At 43.5% G+C, this 18,708-nt stretch overlaps 1 protein-coding gene across 1 annotated transcript in view; it reads left to right on the top strand.

Moving 5' to 3' along the window:
* Positions 1–18,708, top strand: part of tubgcp3 (tubulin gamma complex component 3) — a 133,578-nt gene that overhangs the window by 16,850 nt on the left and 98,020 nt on the right. Inside the window, exons 5-6 of the mRNA XM_072258910.1 lie at positions 4,597–4,811; positions 15,095–15,264. Of these exons, the coding sequence (XP_072115011.1) occupies positions 4,597–4,811; positions 15,095–15,264 (385 nt within the window). The remainder of the gene's footprint in view (positions 1–4,596; positions 4,812–15,094; positions 15,265–18,708) is intronic.

Below are 18,708 nucleotides of genomic sequence, written 5' to 3'. Positions count from 1 at the left end.
GTGCCCAACCAGTACATTATGTAGTGGATGGGAGACGTTGTCCAAGATGGCATGCAATTTGGACAGTATTCTCTTTTCAGACACCACCGTCAGAGAGTCTAGTTCCATCCCCACAACATCACTGGCCTTACGAATGAGTTTGTTGATTCTGTTGGTGTCTGCCACCCTCAGCCTGCTGCCCCAGCACACAACAGCAAACATGATAGCACTGGCCACCACAGACTCGTAGAACATCCTCGGCACCGTCCAGCAGATGTTAAAGGACCTCAGTTTCGTCAGGAAATAGAGACGGCTCTGACCCTTCTTGTAGACAGCTTCAGTGTTCTTTGACCAGTCCAGTTTATTGTCAATTCGTATCCCCAGGTATTTGTAATCCTCCACCATGTCCACACTGACCCCCTGGATGGAAACAGGGGTCACCGGTACCTTAGTTCTCCTCAGGTCTACCACCAGCTCCTTAGTCTTTTTCACATTAAGCTGCAGATAATTCTGCTCACACCATGTGACAAAGTTTCCTACCGTAGCCCTGTACTCAGCCTCATCTCCCTTGCTGATGCATCCAACTATGGCAGAGTCATCAGAAAACTTCTGAAGATGACAAGACACTGTGCAGTAGTTGAAGTCTGAGGTGTAAGTAGTGAAGAGAAAGGGAGACAAGTGGAGCCCCAGTGCTGCTGATCACTCTGTCAGACACAAACAGTGTTGCAAGCACACGTATTGTGGTCTGCCAGTCAGGTAATCAAGAATCCATGACACCAGGGAAGCATCCACCTGCATCGCTGTCAGCTTCTCCCCCAGCAGAGCAGGGCGGATGGTGTTGAACGCACTGGAGAAGTCAAAAAACATGACCCTCACAGTGCTCGCTGGCTTGTCCAGGTGGGCGTAGACACGGTTCAGCAGGTAGACGATGGCATCCTCAACTCCTAATCGGGGCTGGTAGGCGAACTGGAGGGGATCTAAGTGTGGCCTGACCATAGGCTGGAGCAGCTCCATAACAAATCTCTCCAGGGTCTTCATGATGTGGGAGGTCAATGCCACCGGTCTGTAGTCGTTGAGGCCGCTGGGGCGCGGCGTCTTCGGCACAGGAACGAGGCAGGATGTTTTCCACAGTACAGGAACCCTCCGGAGCCTCAGGCTCAGGTTGAACACATGGTGAAGTACTCCACATAGCTGAGGGGCACAGGCTTTGAGCACCCTGGTACTGACACCATCCCATCCTGCAGCCTTGCTTGAGTTGAGATGTTTCAGCTGTCTTCTCACTTGTTCAGCTGTGAAGCCCACCGTGGTAGTTTTGTGTGGGGAAGGGGTATAGTCATGAGAGCAGGGTGGGGGACTGTGAGGAGGGGTAGGAGGGGAGAGTAGAATATGTGTTGGTTGGGGGCTGACAACAGATGGCTCACGTGGGGGATGGGCAGGGGCCACAATGTCAAATCTGTTAAAGAACAGGTTAAGTTCGTTGGCCCTGTCCACACTGCCTTCAGCTCCTCTGTTGCTAGTTTGCCGGAACCCAGTGATGGTCCTCATCCCCCTCCAGACCTTTCTCATGTTGTTCTGCTGGGGTTTCCACTCAAGCTTCCTCCTGTACCTGTCTTTAGCCTCCCTGATCCTGGCTTTCAGGTCCCTCTGTATTGCCCTCAGCTCCTCCCTATTTCCATCTCTAAACACCCTCTTTTTAGCATTCAGGATGTCCTTAATGTCCTTTGTAACCCATGGCTTGTTATTTGAATAACAAAGGACAGTTCTTGTTGGAACATTACAGCCCACACAGAAGTTGATGTAATCTGTGATGCAGTCTGTGAGCCCATCAATATCCTCTCCATGTGGGTCACACAGTGCCTGCCAGGTTGTCACCTCAAAACAAACAACCCTGGAGCGCCTCATAAGCCTCCTCTGACCATTTTCTCACTGTCTTCGAGGTTGCAGGTTTACTCTTCACCAGAGGCACGTAGCAGGGTTTGAGATGCACCAGGTTGTGATCTGACCTTCCCAGTGGGGGGGAGGGGAGAGGAGCTGTATGCATCTTTAACGTTAGCGTACATCAAATCCAGAGTCCTCTCCCCTCTGTTGATGAAAGTAACAGGAACTAGACAATGATGTGAGGGAGAAAGGAAAAAGAATGACATGAAGCAAGGTGATAAAGATTCCTGTGAAAACTTGACTAACAAACAGTCTGCTGGATTAACTCAATGGGCCAAGCAGCATGTATTGGGGAAGGGGTGAAGCACTTGTTGACATTTTGGGTCAAAACTCTGCATTATGTTTTGACCCAAAACTTGACTTGGTTTCCATCCAAAACGTCAACTCCTTTCTACCCACCCTCTACAGATGCTACTTGACCCAGAAGGGTTTGCTTTGACCGGATTCCAGCATCTGGAGTCTTTTATGTCTCTCACATAAAAACCTATTGAGCTACTTGGGACTCCATTAAAAAGAAAGTCAAGTGCCTTCAGTACAGTTTTCCATGCTCATATTTAGTTATAATGTAGAATTAAGTAATATTTGGTAATCATCTACAATGTACCAATCAGGTACAAAGGACTGTGGGCCAGGGGGTATTACTGATTTAAAATCCACTCTGATATGAGTTTGCATTTGTACGTATGTTCAGAAGTACTGAGAAACTGGAACACATTCTGCTTGGAACAGAATTTGACACATGACCTTAAGGGAAAAATTCTCTGGTAGCTTCATACATTGAAGATTGAGATCATAACTTGGATCAAGTGTTTTCTTTGCAGCTGATCCTTCCAGATTCTTATGTCTTAAGAAAGGCAGAGGAAGAAGCTATCATGATTCTGAATATCAGTGTGGGATTGAACCTGTGGTAGGTCCAGGTTACTTGAGGAATTGGGAGGTTATGCTTGTAAAAGTTCAGGACAACAGGTCTGGACTAGGGGCAAGAAGTTATGCCTTTTTTTTTCGCTGAGTTTTGCTCTTCAATATTTAAGAGATGCCCGGGATAATTAAGTTATTTTCTACGTTATCATTCAGTTTTGTGACATATCTCCAGTTTGCCAACTTTTTGTTTGTGAAGTGATACTCTGGTAGAAAGGAGGGACGTTATAGATTGAGTGGCAAAGATGTAAAGGATGTACAAAAACAGCGGCACTTGAATGCATATGTCCAAAAATATTTGTAAGCGGCAGGGCATGTTGAGAAAGTAGTTCATAAATCAATCGGAATGCCAGTATTGTAATTGGAGGTGTAGAAGGCAAAAGGGACGTTATGTTGAAACCGTATAGAACTGGATACCATACACCAGTTGTGATTGCCATGCTCATATTTATCATCCTTAGGCTCAATGTGAGGCCCCTTGAGAGAGTGTAGAAAAGGCTTATTGAATGGTTCCAGGAATGAGGGATGTCAGTGTTAAGATGGGAGCACAGGAATCTCAACCTGAGATGTCGGCTGTCCATTTCCTTCCCCAAATTCTGCCTAGCCTCTTCTTCCAGCAATTTGTTTTTTGTTTTAGTTTTTATTTCAGTGTTAAAATTACATTGGAGAAGCTGGTGTTCATGAACGAAAAGGGTTGAAAGGAGATTTGATGGAGCAGTACAAAATCATGGAGACGAAAGAGACTGCAAATGCAGGGATCTGCAGCAACAGACAAAAAGCTGAGGAACTCAAGTGGATCAGGCAGTCTATAGAGGAAAATGGATGATTGATATTGAAGGAAGCAGTACAACTGAAGGGTGCTGCCATTTCTCGCCTTGGATGCTGCCTGATCACAGGCTTCCTCCAGTTTGTGTGTTGCTCCATTATACGGTCGTGACTGGATTAGAAAAGTTAAATAAAGACATATCCCAATATTGAGTGGGTCCAGGAGTCAGGGAACAGATTTAAACTTGAAGCAACATTGTTTAATGCAGAGTGCAGTTGAATTATCGATCTTGCTATTAGTCAACCACTTTAAAATGAGAATTGGAAAAGTAGTTGAGACAATAGTTTGTTGAGGTTTGGAGAAAGAACAAGAGGAAGAGAATTGGACTGGCATGTTTTCCCTACTAGGAAACAGTTAAAATTGCTGGGCTTAATGACCACCACCTATGTCATTCTTATCGATATAACTTCTGCTTTGAAGCAACATAAGTTTGGATGTTTGATGTTTTTCTAGATTTAGAAATACAGAATGGTAACCAAATCTGCCCCAATGAGTCCATTTATACCCATGTGACCAATTCACCTAACTAATCAGTACTTTGGAATGTGAGTGAAACTGGATCATCTGGAGGAAAGTCATGCTGTCACAGGGAGAATGTACAAACTCCTTACAAACCGGTGAGATTGAACCCTGGTCACTCTCAGTGACGTAGTCCGGCAGCATAGCAGTCAGTGCAAACGTGATATAATTTTAATGTAATAACTTGAAGGACAATGCAAACTGTTCAGTAGCTTTTTGTTATCAATTTGTGTCATTCCTGTTCTGCTATTGGGATCTACGACTTAAGATCTAAGTATCTGTCCATAAAACACCTTTGTATAGGATTTCAAGGAGTGTTTTGTGTGGTAACCCTTGTTCATTGAATTTGAATTTGGCATTTTCTTTTGTAATATTCTAACTTCATTGTCTAAAGTTCTGTTATCGTGCTTTTCCAGGTCGCTAATTATGCAGCATTATTTGCGCAAGCATTACCAAGAGATGCTCATTCTACTCCTTACTACTACTCCAGACCACAGTCTCTTCCCCTGACTTATTCTGACAGGGCTGCTTCCTCTCAAAGTGTTGGCAGCATGGGAAGTAGTGGAGTTGGCAGCCTTAGCATTTATGGCTTAAATGGGCCAACACCAACCCCTCAGTCATTATTACCAGGGTAAGTAGTCTTCTTGTCTCTAACTTGAAAGTAAACTCATAGTAATTTATTCTAAGCTACCATAGAATGAATACTTTATACTTTGTTGTCGCCAAACAATTGCTACTAGAACGTGCAATCATCACAGCGATATTTGATTCTGCACTTGACACTCCCTGGATTACAAATATTAAAGATATTAAAATAGTTCAAATTTTAAATTATAAATCGTAAATAGAAAATAGAAAAATAGGAAATAAGGTAGTCCAAAGAAAAAACCGAGAGGCAAAAACCGAATGCTTCTGGATGAAGCCATTTGACTTCTGTGTTCAGGCCAGTCAAAAACTTAGCTCTCCAGATGAATCAGTCTTTTGTTATGTTTTGTAACTACAAAACATAAAAACTAATTAAAAGGAAAAAATGGGGAGTCGAACTTTGTTTTTGCTTTAAGTGAGGCACGTTAGTATGATGTGGCAGCGTAGTGATGTAGGCCATTTACGTACTTTTATATATATTTACAATATTACTCGAATATTACTGAAATATTAAATACACAACACTCCTCCCTGCTTAGCGATAAACTTTTAACTCGATATAGAATGCATTTCAACTTGTATACATATATACAGTACTGTGCTGAAGTCTTAGGCACATATATATAGCTAGGGTGCTTAAGACTTTTGCATAGTGCTGTGTTTGTAAATCTGGCGGGAGCAAAGGATGGAGTGCTGCAGGACGGATGTGGGATAGGTGGCACAGGGGGAGTGGCGGGGCAGGAGGTGGCGTGGGTGCGGGCACACCCAGCCCTTTATGTATATACTTATACATACTGTATAGTACAACTACTTTATAGACATCCACTGCATAGTAAAAAAATAAGTTGTCTCATTCAGGCCAAAATATTTAGTCGCCTTTCCCTTGTGGGATAATGGGATAACTGCTTGGCAGGTGAGACTTGTGACTGTGAAACTTTCTCGGGTTCTGGGGCCTCCTCCGTGTGGTTGTAGAAGTTGACTCTGGGACTGCAGGAAGCGGTTCTGACAGCTGTAGCCACCATTCTTCTCTAACAATTATCTCTACTGATCGACGTATCATCTCCAGATGGCGTCAGACACAATTTTTGACTGTGGAGGAGAGTGGTCCACTTCTGTCCTTAATCTAACAAAGTACTCACCTTTGAACACCTCTGTAGTCCCTCGCCAGGACTGCTTGTCCAAGAGTGAAACATCGAACCTCCTTGTTTGAGGAGCCTTCAAATGGTCTCAGCTGTTTGTCCTGCATACTCCTTTTGAGATTGGATTTGAAGGGATCTAAACGTGAACACAAAGGATGACTCAGGGACAGCATAGATGACGACTTGTTGGTAGTGGACTGTGCTGCATTGTGATATGTAAGGATGAAATTGATGAGCTTCTGATTCAGTGTCCATGTAGTGTGTTCTGCTGACATTGCTCGCAGAGCGTTCTTCAGGCTCCGGACAGGCCTTTCCGCCGAGCTATTTGTAGCTGGGTGGTGCAGTGCAAAGATAATATGTCTTATTCCATTCATTTTTAGGAATGATTTGAAACTGTTCCGCACCAAACTGTGGTCTATTGTCACTGACTAAGTGTTCTGGAACACCAGTTCTGTGATGAGGCTTCTTAATACACCAGCAGTTTGCTAGGCTGTAGAAGATAATATTGGGAACACTTAGCTGCATTCACAACTACCAAGTAATTTGTGCCCATGAATGGTCCAGCAAAGTCTACATGAATGCTCTGTCAGGGTAAGACAGGCCATTGCTAGGGATGGAGGGGTGATGCCCTTGGTATCTTCTAGTTGTATTGGCAACCCAAACACTACATGGCAAGCTGCTCAGTCTGCTGGCCCATCCACTAGGCAAAACTTAGAGCTAACACCTTCATTTTAACCACGACTAGATGATCACCATATAGCTCTTCCAACACCCTAGCTCTCAGCTTGGATGGTACATCAATTCTCAATCTCCACATAAAGCAACCCCTGTGGGGGAACTTGAGTTGCTGGTGCACGTCGAGCCATATTGAGTGGCATTGCAGTCCTGAGACAGTGTGGGTGTTTTTCTGGTTTCCCTTGATCGTCTTTGCCATAATAAGAAGACTTCTGATTTGCAATAGGGAGACTATGTCAAGAGGAGTGTCCTTTTTTTAAAATAAATTTTTCCGGTAGTTCCTTTTCCAAGGGTAAACCAGGATAATCCATCAGCATTTCCATGATTAGATCATTCTCTTGAAATCAATCTCGTGATTGTGTCCTCCAAGAAATAGAGCCCATCTCTGAATTCCCTTCTGTGAATTGAAAGTGGAGATTAGGGATTACTGCTGAGGTAAATTCTCTCCCATACAACTACTAGTTGAAATGTTTTACGCCTCAAAACTAGTTTCAAGGCCTCTCTATCAATCTGTGTATAATTTTTCTCTGGCGGTAAGGGTACGTCATGCAAAGGCTGTGGGGCATTCACTTCTATCACTCATAACATGACATCCACCTAATGGGGACCAAGAACTGGAGGAGCAAATTTGTAAGGAGATAGCAGATATTTGTAGTAAGCACAAGGTTGTGATTGTGGGAGATTTTAATTTTCTAAACATAGAATGGAAAGCCCATTCTGTAAAAGGGCTGGATGGTTTGGAGTTTGTCGAACGTGTGCAAGATAGTTGTTTGGAACGATACATAGAGGTATCAACTCAAGAAGGAGCAGTGTTGGATCTCCTGTTCAGGAATGAGATGGGGCAGGTGACGGAGGTATGCGTTGGGGAGCACTTCGGGTCCAGTGATCACAATGCCATTAGTTTCAGTGTAATTATGGAAGGATAGGACTGGACCTAGGATTGAGCTTTTTGATTGGAGAAAGGCTAACTTAGAGGAGATGCGAAAGGATTTAGAAGGAGTGGATTGGGACAATTTGTTTTATGGGAAGGATGTAACAGAGAAATGGAAGTCATCTAAGGTTGAAATTTTGAGGGTTCAGAATCTTTATGTTCCTGTTAGGTTGAAAGGAAAGGTTAAAAGTTTGAGAGAGCGATGATTTTCAAGAGATATTGGAAACTTGGTTTGGAAAAAGAGAGGGATCTTCAATAAAAATAGGCAGCTTGGGGTACTCGAGGAATATAAAGAATGTAAAAAGAATCTTAAGAAAGAAATTAGAAAAGCTAAAAGAAAATACGAGGCTGCTTTGACAAGTAAGGTGAAAATAAATCCACAGGGTTTCTACAGTTATGTTAGTGGCAAAAGGATAGTGAGGGATAAAATTGGTCCCTTGGAGAATCAGAGTGGACGGCTATGTGCGGAACCAAAAGAGATGGGGGAGATTTTGAACAATTTCTTTTCTTCGGTATTCACTAAGGAGAAGGATATTGAATTGTGTAAGGTAAAGGAAACAAGAAGGGTAGTTATGGAAAGTATGACAATTAAAGAAGAGGAAGTACTAGAGCTTTTAAGGAATATAAAAGTGGATATGTCTCTGGGTCCGGACAAGATATTCCCTAGGACTTTGAGGGAAGTTAGTGTAGAAATAACAGGGGCTTTGACAGAAATATTTCAAATGTCATTAGAAACGGGGATGGTGCCGGAGGATTGGCATATCGCTCATGTGGTTCCATTGTTTAAAAAGGGTTCTAAGAGTAAACCTGGCAATTATCGGCCTGTGAGTTTGACGTCAGTGGTGGGTAAATTGATGGAAAGTATTCTTAGAGATGGTATATATAATTATCTGGATAGACAAGGTCTGATTAGGAACAGTCAACATGGTTTTGTGCGTGGAAGGTCATGTTTGACAAATCTTACTGAATTTTTTGATGAGGTTACTAAGAAAGTTGATGAGGGTAAAGCGGTGGATGTTGTCTATATGGACTTCAGTAAGGCCTTTGACAAGGTTCCACACGGAAAGTTAGTTAGGAAGGTTCAATCGTTAGGCATTAATATGGAAGTAGTAAAATGGATTCAGCAGTGGCTAGATGGGAAACGACAGAGAGTAGTGGTGGATAACTGTGTGTCAGATTGGAGGACGGTGTGTGGCAGTGTGCCTCAGGGATCTGTACTGGGTCCAATGTTGTTTGTCATGTACATATAATCATCTGGATGATGGGGTGGTAAATTGGATTAGTAAGTATGCAGGTGATACTAAGATAGGAGGTGTTGTAGATGATGAGGTAGGTTTTCAAAGCTTGCAGAAAGATTTAGGACAGTTAGAAGAGTGGGCTGAAAGATGGCAGATGGAGTTTAATGCTGAAAAATGTGAGGTGCTACGTTTTGGTAGGACTAATCAAAATAGGACATACATAGTAAATGGTAGGGCATTGAAGAATGCTGTAGGACAGAAGGATCTAGGAATAATGGTGTATAGTTCCCTAAAGGTGGAATCTCATGTGGATAGAGTGGTGAAGAAAGCTTTTGGTATGCTGGCCTTTATTAATCAGAGCATTGAGTATAGGAGTTGGGATGTAATGTTGAAATTGTATAAGGCATTGACAAGGCCAAATTTGGAGTATTGTGTACAGTTCTGGTCACCGAATTATAGGAAAGATGTCAATAAAATTGAGAGAGTACAGAGGAGGTTTACTAAAATGTTGCCTGGGTTTCATCTCCTAAGTTACAGAGAAAGGTTGAACAAGTTAGGTCTTTATTCTTTGGAGCGTAGAAGGTTGAGGGGGGACTTGATAGAGGTGTTTTAAAATTATGAGGGGGATTGATAGAGTTGACGTGGATAGGCTTTTTCCATTGAGAGTGGGGAAGATTCAAACAAGAGGACATGAGTTGAGAGTTAAAGGACAAAAGTTTAAGGGTTACATGAGGGGGAACTTCTTTACTCAGAATGGTAGCTGTGTGGAATGAACTTCCAGCAGGAGTGGTTGAGGCAGGTACGATGTTGTTGTTTAAGGTTAAATTGGATAGATATATGGACAGGAAAGGAATGGAGGGTTATGGGCTGAGTGCAGGTCGGTGGGACTAGGAGAGAGTAAGAGTTCGGCACGGACCAGAAGGGCCGAGATGGCCTGTTTCGGTGCTGTAATTGTTATATGGTTACCTATACCATCATAACAGGGAAGCTTCACTGGACGATATGGATCATAATATATGAGTACAGTGTCTGATGTCACCATTTCCTTTACCTTTTTGAAAGCCGCCTCACACTGCTTTGCCCCTTGCCATTTCTTTCTGATCTGTAGTAATGAGTTCAAGGGGTGGGGTACAGTAGCCAGGTTTGCCAGGAACCTGTTGTAGTAATTGACAAATTCTAAAAAGGACTGCAACTGTGACACATCCTTTGGCATTGGGCCATCCACCATGGTTTGAATTTTCTCTGCACACTTGAGTAATCCTCAGGCATCAATGGTGTGACCATAATAAGTAATACTTGTTTCAAAGAATTCACATTTGTTGCATTGTGCTCTGAGCCCATAATCTTTTAATCTTTTTCATAATGTTTTGAGATTTTTGTCATCCTTACCAGTAACAATGAGGTCATTGAGGTAACACTCAGTGCCTGGGCAGCCTTGCAGCACCAGTTCCATGGCTTTCTTCTACCAGAGTCAGGTGCAGACGCTACTCCAAAAATAAGCCTATTATAGCAATGAAGCCCTTTGTGAGTGTTTGTGGTGAGAAACACTTTCGACTCTTCTTTCAGTTCCATCTGTAGGTAGGCCTCAGCTAAGTCCACTTTGCTGAATTGTTGCCCTTCAGAAAGGTTTGTGAGGATATTCTCTGTCCTGGCAGAGGGTATTGAGTACTGAGTAGATGGTGAACTCAGTCTTCTCAGATCCTGGCAGACCCATTCTTTGCTGCTGGGACCGCTGGCTTTGCCTATGGGGCTCCACTCAGCTTTGGAAAAAAATCCTTCCGCCTGCATGCGATTTAGCTCACTAGCGTGGATAGTACAAGGAACTGGACGGGTTTTGCAAAACTTGGGTGTGGCATTTTTAAACACTATTTTACCCTTGATATGTTTTGAGTTTTCCATTGCCATCCTTGAACATTGCTGTGACATAATCCAGTACCTTAATTCGCTTTCAGTTGACTCTGTTGCAGAGGATGTGACATTCAAATAGTGGATGGATGTTCAGTCAAGTTGTAGTTGTCCCAGCCACTCATGACCCCACAATGCTGGTCTTGTTTTTACCACTTATGTGACTGTGGTTGTTGTATTTCACTGTCATTCCCACAGTATAAGTTCTTAGTTGGATACAGTGCCTATAAAAAGTATTCACCCCCTTCAGAAGTTTTCATGTTTTATTGTTTTACAGGTGCAGCCAGTTGGTTTTAGAAGTCACATAATTAGTTAAATGGAGATCACTTGTGTGCAGTCAAGGTGTTTCAATTGATTGTAGTAAAAATATATCTCGAAGGTCCAGCTGTTGGTGAGTCAGTATCCCTGGCAAAAACCACACCATCCTGTCAAAAGAACACATCAGGCAACTCCATGAAAAGGTTATTGAAAAGCACACGTCAGAAGATGAATTCAAGAAAATATCCAAGTCGCTGAATATCACCTGGAGTATAGTTAAGTCAATCATCAAGAAAGAATATGGCACAGGTGTAAATCTGGCTAGAGCAGGTCGCCCTCAAAAACTGAGTGACCACGCAAGAAGGGTCTTGTGAGGGAGGCCACCAAGAGACCTATGACAGCTCTGGAGAAGCTACAAGCTTCAGTGACTGAGATGAGAGAGACTGTACATGCAACAACTGTTTTGCCCGAGTGCTTCACCAGTTGAAGCTTTATGGGAGAATGGCAAAGAGAAAGCGACTATTAAAAAACCTCACATGAAATCTCAGCTAGAGTTTGTCAGAAGGCATGTGGGAGACTGAAGTCTGCTGGAAGAAGGTTCTATGGTCTGATGAAACCAAAATTGAGCTTTTTGGCCATCAAACTAAATGCTATGTTTGGCGTAAGCCAAACACTGCACATCATCAAAAACACACCATCTCTATCATGAAGCATGGTGGTGCTTACATCATGCTGTGGGCATGCTTCACTATAGCAGGCACTGGAAGACTTGTGTAGGTAGAGGGTAAAATGAATGCAGCAAGATACAGGGAAATCCTGGAGGAAAACCTGATGCAGTCTGCAAGAGAACTGTGACTTGGGAGATTTGTTTTCCAGCAAGACAATGACCCCAAGCATAAAGTCAGGGCTACACAGGAATGGGTTAAAAACCACAAAGTTAATGTCCTAGAGTGGCCAAGTCAGAGTTCAATCCTCAATCCAATTGAGAATTTGTAGCTGGACTTGAAAAAGGTTGTTCACTTGCGATATCCATGTAATCTGACAGAGCTTGAGCAGTTTTGTAAAGAAGAATAGGGAAAAATTGCCATGTCCACACACTCAAGGCTGTAATTGGTGCCAAAGGTGAATCTATTAAATACTGACTTGAAGGGGGTGAGTAATTATGCAATCAATTATTTTGTGTTTAATATTTACAATAAATTTAGACCAATTTATAAGAATTTGTTTTCACTTTGACAATAATGATTCTTTTCTGTTGATCAGTGTCAAAAAGGCTAAATTAGTCCACTGTGATTCAACATTAAAACGTGAAACCTACCAAAGTGGGGGATGAATACTACTTTATAGGCACTGTATCTGCAGGTTTCAGTTCAGTGTCTTTGAAATCAATATAAAGAAGGAACTACTGGAGGGAGGGGTACATCACTGGACCTCCTGGCTAATGAAGTGGGGCAAGTGGTGGAAGTAGCTGTGGGCACTTTGGGTTCAGTGACTAATTCCATTAGTTTTAAAGTGGTTATGAAGTAGGATTATATATAATTATAAATAAGTAGAGCAAAAGAGAGCAGATTTTACTGTGGAGGAAACCATCGAGGCTAAAGAAATGGGGGAAATAAGTGCTGTTGCCTTGGAGAACATGTGAATTAACAGGGGGGAGGTACTGAAGGCCTTAAAATGCATTAAAGTGGATAAATAACAGATTCTGACCCATTGCATTCTCAGACCTTGTGGGAAGCTGGAGAAGAAATTGCAGAGGCCCATACAGGGATGTTTGCTTCATGTCTGGCCACAGATGAGGCTCTGGAGGTCTGGAGAGTGGCTCATGTTCAAGTTCAAGTTTAATTGTCAGTCAGCTATACATGGATACCCATGAATACAGCCAATCGAAATAGCTCAGTCCATGAGTGTTGCAGCAGTCTTCAGTCGAACACAACATATCTTTTCTTGTGGTGAGCAAACACCGGAGAGCAGCACCTACTCCAGCATGGGCTCCGCACCACACCACCTCCAGCACTCCAATGGAGTGCACCGACTCCAGAGCCTCTCTCCTGGGTGGCTGCAATTAGGTGACACCGCGGTTTGAGGCCTTGTCTGTGCTATGACCAAGACCATGCAGCTCCCTCGCTGTTTGCTTGTAGAACAGTGAATCAGACTTGCAGTTTTCCACATTACCAATGTCCAACAGGAACTTGTGATTGCAAGAAAAGTGACTAAGATGATCACTTGGCTGTTGGACTCCACAGCAACTCTGCGCACCAACACTTCTGTGTCGCAGGCAGCAGCACGGTCCAAACCCAGTCCAGCTCCTTCAGTTTCTTTTCCAATGAGCAACTTGCTGATGGGGTAGATCTACAGTACTTTTAAGTTCTTAATGTCCAGTGGGGTCTTGTGTTTGTAAAAAAAAAAAAAATTGTTTAAAAAAGACAATAACAGCTTTGGTTGGCTCCATAGAACTTGCTGTATCCAAGCACGTCGCCATTTTTAAAAAAGATAACAAAAAGAAGCCAGACTGGGGAGTCTGACATCGGTTGGAGGGGGTCCTGAAGGACAGGATCTACCAATGTTTGGAAAGGCAGGGTCTGATTTGAGACAGTCAGCATGACTTGTGCGTGGGGACAGCGCAGAAGGCTATCAAAGCTTGCAGCCGGATCTGGACCAGCTGGAAAAATGGGCTGAAAAATAGCAGATGGAATTTAATGCAGACAGGTTTGAAATATTGCACTTTGGGAGGTCAAACCAGGGAAGGACTTGCTCAGTGAAAATTGGAGCATGAAGGAATGTGCTAGAACGGGGATCTGAGAATACAGATCAACAATTCCTTGAAAGTGGTGTCATGGGTAGACAGGGTTGTAAAGAGAGTGTTGACATGAAGAAGGCTTTTGGCCCAAAATGTCGACGTTTCCATGGATGCTGCCTGACCTGCTTGGTTCCCCCAGCATTGTGTGTTTTTCTTGTGTTTATATTTGGCATGTTAGCCTTCATATTGAGTACAGGAGTTGGAATGTTACATTGAAGTTGGGAAAGAGGTTGGTGAGGCCTACTTTGGAGGTTTGTGTGCAGTTCTGGTCACTTGCCGACAAGAAAGAAACCAATTAAGATTGAAAGAGTACAGGGAAAAGTTATCAGCATGTTGTTACATCTGGACCTAAGTAATTGGGAATAGCTGAATAGGTTAGGACTTTATTCCCTGGAGCGTAGGAGAATGAGGAGGGATTTGATAGATGTAGAAGATTGTGAGGGGTATATATAGGGTAAGTACAAACAGGCTTTTTTCAGAGGGGTTGGGTGAGACTGGAACGAGAGGTCTTGGGTTAAGGGTGAAAGGTGAAATGTTTAAGGGGAACATTGTTCAGTCAGGATGGTGAGAATGTGGAACGAGCTGACAGCTGAGCAACACAGTCAGCCCAGATGAGTTAGGCTGACGAGCCTGTTCCACGCTCTGTGACTCGAGTGACTGCAGATGCTGGAGCCTGGAGCGTCAAACAGTCTGCTGAAGGAACTCAGCGGTTAGGCAGCATCGCTAAGAGGAAAGGCATAGTTAACCTTTCAGGTCAGAATCTTTTATCAAGACTGCCAGTAAACAGCTTGTCAAAGTTGAATAGCTACTTACTGTTATGTAATTTCTGTGCATTTCCCCCTCTTCCTTGGTGATATTAATTGCCTTTCCCTAATTGATTTTCTTTTCTTTCTCCTCCCATCCCCCACCAATTTTGTCCTTCATCCCTCCTCTTTCCCAGTTCATTATTTTTCTCCCTTGCTCCTCTCTGTCCTTCCTTTTCCCACACTCAATTCCCAGTCTCTGAAATAGCATCAACATAAATATTTATTGATTTATAGGTGCCGCGCAGTAACAGATCATTCTGGCTGAACAAGCCCATGCCACCAAATTACACCCATATGACCAATTAACCTGTTACCATTATCAGTTTCTCGCTGCAAGTGTTCTGCTGCCTTGATTTTCGTGTATTTTAAGTTGCATATTAATTACTAGAAAATAACATTCTTAAATGTAGTTATATTGGAAAATGTAACTTCTAATGCTTTTTTGTTTAATCACACTCAGACAAACCTATCAAAGTACAGCAACAGCAGATGCAATGAGACAGCAGTTAGGATCGCGGCTTGCGTGGGCATTGTCTGCTGCTCAACCCTCATCATTATCTACCTCAAAAGGACTTCCAGGCTCAATGTCTCGGAATATGTCAAGGCTGAGACGTGAAGGTGATCTTGGCTGTAAGTACTGTTTTGATTCCAACTTCTCTTGTAGTCAGCGGGTCAACATGGAAAATGTTTTTCAGACAACACGGACAAAATGCTGGAGGATCTCAGTAGGCTAGGCAGCTTCTATTAAAAAGTCGATATTTTGGGCTGAGTCCCTTCATTAGGACTGCTGAAGTCCTCCGGCATTTTTGTGTGTTGCTTTGGATTTCCAGCATCTGCAGATTTACTCGTGTTTATGTTTTCAGAGTCCTTCTATGGATTATCGTTGTAGTTGCGGGAAGTTCCTATGTGCACATTGGTTGTTATGTTTCCTATATCATATCAACTCGGACTATTTAATTGAGTGTAAACTTCCACTGGGGTTGGTTTCAAGGCGTTTGGCTTTTGTGGCCAATATGAGTTGTGGGGAGTTGTAGCTGGTGAGGTGGTGTGGCAAGACTGTTCCTGTGGGTAAATATGGGCATTTCAGCAAGTGGAAGAAATTTTAACATGTGCGATATGTCTCAATTGCTGTTTGATGGTGTAATTCTGCTTGTACAGTGGTCATACTGCATAATTTGTTCACATTTGATTTAATTAGATCTCCAATTCATGTCTTTTGCAAGATATTAGTAACCTGCACCTTGTTCAGCTTTATTTTTTTAAATGCAGTAGATTCCAGTTAATTGGGACAGATCATGACCAGTATATTTTGGCTGAATTAAGCGTCTGTCCCAATTAGCCGAAGTTACAAAAAGACAAAAGGTATAAAAAGACAAACTACTCTTCAACTGAGTAAAAATTATGTACTCAAGTGAAATAGAGAACAAATTAGAACACCACCACTTCTGCTGGTGCTTGGCCATTGTATTCAACGATGAAAGGAACCTCTGAACTTCAATTTAGATCGCGGGACAGCCAGGAGCCCCGCCGACCTGAGGGATCTGGAAGTAGAATAAGGGGTTAGAAAGTCTTCGATATAGGAGGGGGCCAGCCCATTTAGGGCTTTATAAACAAACAGGAGAACCTTAATATCAATTCTAAACCGTACTGGTAGCCAGTGGAGAGAGGCCAGGATAGAAGTAATATGGTCCCTCTTCTGGGCACCTGTCAGGATCCTGGCTGCAGCGTTCTGGACCAGTTGCAGGCGGGACAGGGACGACTGACTAATCCCAGTATACAGGGAGTTGGAGTAGTCCAAGCGGGAGGATATAAGGGCGTAGGTTACTTTCTCGAGATCTTTGAAAGAGAGAAACGACTTGATTTTGGCAATAGTACGAAGCTGGAAAAAACCTATGTGGGAGAGTTTTTAAAGTGGAAAAGCCATTGTTAAAGTAGAAGTCTGGGTCCAGTGGTATGAGTAGTCATCACAACTGGGGTCTTCTTTGGTTACAGTTCTGTGCCTACCCATCGCTCTCCACGGTGCAACGCAGAACTGTCTTCCTGGCCGTTGGGTCTCACTGTAGATCTTTTCTGCTTAGTCTGCTGGAGCTGACGTAGCATGCTAGGACAGGAATGTCCCTATCACATCAGGGTATCAGACCCACCACTACTGTTACGTCAACTCAGGTCTAGGGGGCTGGCGTCGGGCACGATGACGGACTCTCCACTTCTCCCTTTCCCTCATCAGTCTGTTCAGTTCATCTACATTAGCCGCGCCGCTGTCTTCTAGGAGCGTGTTGACTATAGTCTTGGGTTCATCCTCCCGTGCTTGGGCTCCCGTATGATGACTAGGCTGGCAGGTAGCTTGGGGTGGCGTAGACAGTGCCCTGCTAGTTGCAGTCTTCTCGCCTCAATTTTAGTGGTGAGCATCGGTAGGTCGTTATAGAACTCGACGTTCGTCATGTGCTGTTGCCAACTAACGTCAAGAGCCATCTGGAGCATTCGTGTAAAGCAACCATCTAGAGACTTCCGCATAGTCTTGGTGAGTGTCCACGTCTCGCATCCGTATGTGAGAATGGACTCTATGACTGCTATGAAATCCTCTTTTTAAGCCCTCTGGTCAGGTTCGACTTCCAGATTTCCTTCATGTCTTTCATAGCCCTCCACGCCAGTGCCTTCCATATCTTTATGTCCTTCTCCGAACTCATCATTCTTGACCTGAGGTACTTGCAGTCAAAGACTTTCTTACTGGTGTCATTCTTTATGGTCTTGAGAGTACCTTTGTCGCAGTTAAATGCCATGTACTTGTCTTTTTAGCGTTTAGGTGAAGTCGAACTTTATTGCACTCAATTTCCACTTTTGTCAGTAGCTGCTGTGCTTCCTCCATCTGGTCAGAGAGCAGGACTATGTCATCTGCAAAATCGAGATCTGTGAGCGTAAATGGTCTGACCTTATTGGTTCGTCTTGGTTTTATGGTAAAACCAAACTTGTCATGATCTTTGGTAGCTTGACGTAGAGCGTAATCAAGGATGATTATAAAGATGTAGGGCGCCAGAGTGTCTTCTTGCTGCAGACCAGCTAGGAGCTCGATCACTGCTGTTTCTCCATCTGGTGATACAACTTTTGCCATGGCTTTGGTATAGCTGGACTCTATTGCTCGCAGTAAATGGTCTGGCACTCCGTAAGCTTTCAGGATCTTCAGCATTTTACCTCGGTGAATGGAGTCAAAAGCTTTGCGAAAATTGATGTAAGTAAGCATGGCTGGTAGGTTGTTCTTCTTGACTTCCTCGATGATCCTACGGAGAGCAAGTATTTGCATTACTGTTGTGCGCTTCTGTCGAAAACCATTCTGATTGAATCAGACCCACCAGCTACCCTCAACTGGTTTAGCCTGCCTGTCGAAGCATTGTACTGGGGTTTGGCCACTACTACATCGAAAAACTACAGCACAATATAGGCCCTTTGGCCCGCAATGCTGGCGGAACATGTTCTTACTTCAGAAATTACGTAGGGTTAGCCATAGCCCTCTATTTTTCTAAGCTCCATGTACCTATCCAGGAGTCTCTTAAAAGACAGTGTCGTACCTGCCTTCATCACAATTGCTGACAGCCCATTCCACGCACTCACGATTCTCTGCGTTTAAAAAAAACACACTTGCCCCTGACATCTCCTCTGTACCTACTTCCAAGCACCTTAAAACTGTGCCCTCTTGTGCCCGCCATTTCAGCCCTGGGAAAAAGCCTCTGACTATCCATGCAATCGATGCTCTTCATCATCTTGTATGCCTCTATCAGGTCACCTCTCATCCTCCGTCGCTCCAAAGAGAGAAGGCCAAGTTCACTCAACCTATTCTCGCAAGGCCTGCTCACCAATCCAGGCAACATCCTTGTAAATCTCCTCTGCACCCTTCCTATAGTTTCCACATCCTTCCTGTAGTGAGGTGACCAGAACTGAGTACAGTACTCCACAAGTGAGGTCTGACCAGGATCCTAAACTGTAACATTACCTCTTGGCTCTTAAACTCAATCCTACAGTTGATGAAGGCCAATGTACTGTATACCTTCTTAACCACAGAGTCAACCTGTGCAGCAGCTT

This window comes from Mobula birostris, chromosome 5 (assembly GCF_030028105.1).
Source record: "Mobula birostris isolate sMobBir1 chromosome 5, sMobBir1.hap1, whole genome shotgun sequence".
Lineage (NCBI taxonomy): Eukaryota > Metazoa > Chordata > Chondrichthyes > Myliobatiformes > Myliobatidae > Mobula > Mobula birostris.
The sequence above is the reverse complement of the archived record's forward strand: the minus strand, read 5'-3'. Positions and strand labels throughout refer to the sequence as shown.